This window comes from Corvus brachyrhynchos, unplaced genomic scaffold (genome assembly GCF_000691975.1).
Source record: "Corvus brachyrhynchos isolate BGI_N302 unplaced genomic scaffold, ASM69197v1 scaffold427, whole genome shotgun sequence".
NCBI lineage: Eukaryota > Metazoa > Chordata > Aves > Passeriformes > Corvidae > Corvus > Corvus brachyrhynchos.
Genome location: NW_008239046.1, coordinates 176260 through 182187, shown reverse-complemented (window position 1 = coordinate 182187; position 5928 = coordinate 176260). Strand labels below are relative to the sequence as shown.

At 46.6% G+C, this 5928-nt stretch overlaps 1 protein-coding gene across 1 annotated transcript in view; it reads right to left on the bottom strand.

Annotated features, from left to right (window-relative positions):
• The window catches only part of CEP250 (centrosomal protein 250), a 29042-nt gene that overhangs the window by 21010 nt on the left and 2104 nt on the right, over positions 1–5928 (bottom strand). The window contains 8 exon segments of the mRNA XM_017739031.1: positions 377–556; positions 687–702; positions 870–1052; positions 1639–1866; positions 3144–3250; positions 3939–4104; positions 4672–4754; positions 5438–5494. Of these exon segments, the coding sequence (XP_017594520.1) occupies positions 377–556; positions 687–702; positions 870–1052; positions 1639–1866; positions 3144–3250; positions 3939–4104; positions 4672–4754; positions 5438–5494 (1020 nt within the window).

Genomic DNA, 5928 nt, shown 5'->3' with positions numbered 1-5928 from the left:
TCGACTGAGAAAGTGACCTTTCATAAAGGTCTGAAGAATAACAGAGTCATTGCTCAAAGAGGGTGGGGGAATTGCCCAAGAAACACTGGAATACAAATGTCAGGAAAACACAGTCTAAGAGAGACCTAAGTGGGGTGGTGAAGGCAAAGTTACTGAAACTTCTAGTGACTCAGCTGAATTGTCACAGGACAGCAAACTCACAAGCTGTAACAGGTTCTGTGTCAGAAAAGTGGTCTAAAAATTACACAGGCAATGGCAGTTAACACAGATACATGTTATGTACTAACTCTAGTCCTTGGGCCAGTCTGTTGCCCTGCTCAAGTACTTTAAAATCAAATTTACAGGGATGTGGTCTCTGTACCAACTCTGTACTCACCTCAGTGATACTTTTTATGAGCTTTTGAAGGAAAAGATTCTCTTCTTTGGCACTGTTAGTCAATGAAGCTGCAAATTCTTTCTCTATCCAACCTGATTCCTGAGAACAGAATAAAGAAAGGGTGGGCAGGGAAGAGCTGCTCCCATCTGCAGCGTTGCCATCCTCAGTAGCATTGTCACACTGCTAAGTCTCAGGTCTAGTGATTCCAGTTTATTCCTGCCCATAACTATTCCACTTCTTCTTTGCTAAAACTAAGAGGACCAACAGCTAGTTTTTATAGACTGCTATTAAACTGTCAGTTCCAAGGAACTCTGATCCCCAGAGACCTGAAGTCCAGGCACAAAAGCATTGGTGCCACCTCTCAGAGGAAGACACCTGAACTGTCAGCAGTTCCTCTGCCACTGCCTGCACCTGGACTGATGCCACATCTGGCAAACATAGAAGGAGCACTTTGGCAAGGTGCCTGATGTTCCCATACACTGGGCATCTTCACCACTGTTTCTCCTGAGGAAGCCACACCTCTGTGTTCAGGCTGGAGAGCAAAGACTGGGCTATCTCCCAGGTAAAGATAAAACATACTAGAATCTCCACTGTGTCGTTAAGTGTTTTCATGGTCTTCTCCTTCTCCTCGTTCTGCTTCTGAGACTGTACAAGCAAGGCTGAGAGCTCCATCACCCTGAGAAGAGAAGGTCTATGTGCCATTCCAAAAGCTTTGCACACCAGCACCTGTTAAAGAGCCAAGCAGGTCCCCAAAGCATAGCAGAGAAAAGTTCAACCCAGGAAACACAGCAAAGGCAGCATTCATCTCTAGAGGTTAGTAGGCTTGATGCTGCAAAATTGCACTTCTTGCCCCCAAGGCCTCTGCACTCAGTCTTGCAAGGAATTGTCAGCACCAAGGTGCTACAGTGCTCATGACAGCCCCGGGCAAATTCCTCCCAGATCCATCAGCACAGCCCTGAGTAGTAAAAAGGTTGTACAAGAAACAACCCTCTTTATGTTGAACTAAGTTTTTCACCAAGAATCAGTTAACAGCAAAAGCACTATCAGAGGCCATCTCTCTTCCAGTCTTGCCTTACTTGGAAGAACTTCTGTCAGGCAGATACTTTTTTCCATCCTTTCTGTTGAAGGCAAGAGTTTGACTGGGGACAGAAGCAGGGCTGTGCAGAAGGGGTATGTTCTAAATGTGAGCACAGCCCAGCCGTGAATCCAAGAAGCTGCCACAAAAGATAAGGTTGGTAATAGCAAAGTTAGAACATCTTTACCTGTCCTGAAGCTCTTTCTTTTCCATGTCCCACCTGACTTGTAAGGCTATCACTTCCTGAGCTGTCTGGTTTATTTTTGGTTCCACTTGCTGCTCTGCCTGATCCTTCAGGACAGGTTTACCCGGAGTGATGGACTCCCTGAGCTGCACACAGGAGTTCAGGCGGGAGCAGTTTACAAGAATAGACCCAGAAAGCCTCATTTGTTCCGCCTTCAGCTCTGACAAATCTCTGAAAAGGAACCAAGAAAGAGCCACCGTTCACTCCACCATCTTTATCAGCTGACTCACTTCTGAAGCATGCAATCAGGCATCAGGAAGAGCTGGCAGTCAAGGTGATATCTTCATTGGGGACAAGTCATTCACCTGACACTTGGGGACCAGGACACATCTTGACAGCTGAGCAATGACTTTACCAGGTAATCAAGTGAGGAGTCTGTTTTCTCCTCAGATATAAGAAGTAAGATATGACACAGGCCAGAAGGCCTCAAGCACCTCTAATTACTCTTATTAACATACTCTAATTATCATTAATAGATATCAGGAATTTTACCAAGATCCCCAGCTTTTATACACTGTGCTCTTAAGTGCTCTGTTACCACTCCCACTTGGACTGCTAAGAGGCTCAAGACTATACTATAGTATATTATATTATACTATATAATAAAACATTTCAGGAAGGTGGTGTAAGAATCAGCCTGAAATGCTGTAACATAAAAGCACAAACAACACAAGGACTAAGTAGCAGGTCAGACGGGCACTACACAATATGGAAGACTTATAATCAAATAAGACAAATGGCTGACAGTAACCCAGAGCTTGAAATTGCGTGCTGACACCAGAAGAAGGTACTATTATGGCTACACTATTTTTCTTGGTGTAGAAAGCAAATGGGAGAAAAGAACCTCAGAGAGCCCAAGAACAACAAAACAATCATAAAAAGAGGTATCAAACTAAGCAAAATAAATTGGCCAAATGCAGTAACAGAGTAGAGAAGCTATTCTTTCTCTCAACAATGCTGGAAGAGGAGTAAGTAGATACAGATTGACCAGAATAAATGTATGCTGGAAAAGAAAAGGGAAAAAATATGCATTAATGATCTTTCTCTTAGGAGCAGTGGGAAAAGAAACCTGGTAAGATTTTTTAAAGGCAGGTTTTCATAATTTTATGAAAGGGACCACTCTGTATGCTGCATGCACAGCTTCAGTGAGTCTCTTCCCAGGTGTCCACACATTCCAGTGCCTGTGTTCATATGCCCACACATCACCACAGTCATCACCTGCTCAGGGCCTCTCATGGCCCAAGCCCTTCAAGTTTATTTGAAAACCAGCAGCAAATAACTCTTCTAAGAACAGCCCGAAGCATGCTGAATGGCATTGCTTCTGACTGCCAAAGGTGAAATCCTACCTCTTGCTGTAACTAATGCAACATCGTGGGTCAAAAAGCAGGACCTAAAAGCAAGCAAGCCACATTTTTTCAGCAGAAGATCTCGCCTTAGTTTCCACTCACCGGTCTGTGGCAGTCTTCATTTCCAGGAAATGGCGGCGGAAGGTCACCACCTGACGCCACAGGCTGAGCAGACGGTTATGTTCCCCCCTTAAGTAGTTGTCATAAAGCTAAACATGCAAAGATAAAAAGAAAAGCCAATTCAGCCTTCACTGTCACTGTAACATCTCTCAGATAGGAGAAAGTAAAACATCATCACCAGGTGCCCTTTAGTAACTACTGCACCAGGGGCATCAGGGACTGAAGAGGTACCACAGAGGCTCACAGCAGACCTGCCAAGAAGGGAACATCTATACTTCTCCTGTAGCAGTGGGTAGCAGCAAAGCAAGCTGATCATGATTCATCACCTTGCCTTGCAGAGGTGTCTCAAAGTCTCGGCAGAGGAAGACAAACACAAGCCCCTCCAAGCCAAGTGTCAGGCTGGCTTACAACAGCCAGTCAGTACAGGACACCTGTCTTGTTCTTCTGTTGGCCACTTTGGATCTGAACAAACACAGACTGGTCTCCCTTGGTCAAAACAAGGATTTAGGAAGTATTAAGGAGACAAGCATTCCTGTGACTGCCCTACAGAAGACAGTGCCCAGCTCTGTCTTCACGACCGAGCAGTGCAGTCACAGCAGGTGGGCATCAACCCCGAGCACCATCTGCTGACACTCCTCCCTCCCACACCCCTGTCCAGCACCAGTACATCCTCGGCAGAGCCACAACTTCCACACAGCAAGTTCTCTATGCCAGCAGCAGAACGCATTCCCATTCCCCTCTGGCATCACGGCTGCCATTCCCGTAGCTCATCCTCACCTCACGTTCACTGCGCCATTCACTCTCCTTCAACTCCAGCTCCTCCCGGGCCTTCATCCAATCCACCGTCAGCTTTCCAACATCTTCTCTGAGGGCGGAATTAACCTCGCTGGCTTTATCAAGGTGCTCCCGCAGGAGAGTGTTCACTTCTGCCAGATTCTCACACCTTGGAAAGAGAGAGAAACAGCAATGAGATCACTGAACAAACAGCTCTTCAGCATCCCTGTGATTTTCCAGCTCCCTCAACACTGACTTTGTTGTCTGAGAGGCAGTAAAAGCACTTTCTAGGGTTAACTAACATTTCTTTGTGATGAAAACCTCATTTGTTTCTCTGTGCTTTAAGCTTTCAATTTCCATCTATGATTTTGGTTTCCCCTTCAACCTTGACGATGCCCACAGGTAACAACTTGCCCCCTCTTCATGCTGATGGTCACTGGATATACCACCTTTCTCTAGCACTGTCCAGACTTGTTCATCTACTGAACCACAGAATAATTTAGGCTGGAAAGGGACCTTTCACCCGGAATACACACACCACCTCCCCACTCAAAGCAGAGCCATTCAGCACACAGCACTATTACTGCACCACAGAAAGCAGATTGTGGACCTTTCTCCTGTCAAAGCAGCTTGCCCAACCGCTTCCCTTGGGGAGACCAGGTAGCATCGACAGGTTTTCCCTCACTTCCACGAGCATCCAGGATACCAAGTATGAAGAAATGCTTCTTCCTTGTACCTTTGCTGCTCCTCTTCCACCTGAAGCAGTGCTTTCTCCAGGCTGTGGTCTGCTGTGGCTTCCCACCTGCCTGGAAGGGATCCCTTTAAGAAAGGAAATGTTTAGTCAAATGCTGGTGTTTCCTTCACCACTGTCTGCATCCACCATTTTCCGGGTATCTCAGGAGCTCATGGCTTCTTCCAGGTGTAACAGTGTTGTGACTACAGTGAGGAAGGGATGGGAAGGGTGTTACTCAGTCTAAGCAGGTCTCCTCACTCTCCCACTGCTACGTATCCTCAGTTGATGACCTCAAGTGTTGACTTTGACTTGAAGCCTGGGAATGCTCTCCTATTCTCCTACTCTTTCGTTTCTAGGTTTACTTTAGCCATGAAGCAGAAAGAAAAGCATAGAGCCAGTTCTGTATATTGAACACCAGCCTTCCTGTCTTCCAAAATGCTGTTTCAACTGGTTATTTCTCCAGGACAGCTGCATCATGTAACACGCAGCACACTCCTCTCCCGAGACCCAGGACAAATGTAACTCCAATAAAGCACTCTTTCACAAAATCAAAATCCTCAAGTGGGTTTTCTGGACTGGCATTTCTGGGACTACTGACTGTTCTAAGAATGGCAACTGGACAAAACACTGACGAAAAACTCATAGCGCTTCTCTAAACCCTCAGACGGTAAAAATCTGCTTTCCCGTCATTGGCTTGTGGAGGGGTTTTATTGGTCTGCATTTGGGAACAGTAGATACACTCTCTTTAGTTCACAACCTGCACACTCACCCCTCCAGCTTTCACTTGCTGCTCCAACTCTCGACACCAGGTCTGGTACTGGAGTACCTGAATGGATACAGAGAACAAAGATGAGAGAAGCAGCTTGTAATAGACTCTGCTCCCCGTGCATTAACTTTTCACTGAGTCTGTACAACCCAAGCACAGTGATGCTGATACACTTAACAAGAAGTCAATGCAATATAGGGAAGCTTCACTTTAATATGACAGAGATTGAGGCGGGGCTTCTTTTACACTGAGCGCTGTCGGCTCACCTGAGACAGACAGCAAGCGGAACGATGGGACAGGTGTAGGCAGCTCTGCCTGACCTACGGCCCCCACGTACCCCCAGCCAACCTGTGGCTGTTCAAGGGGGTCCCTGAAGCGATCGAAATAAGTTTTCAAACTTGCTTTGCAAGCAAACCGGCCCGACTCCTGCCCGGGACAAACCCTGCTCACGGGGGCGAACAGCAGCGATGCTGCAGGCACCGAGCTCAGGAGGG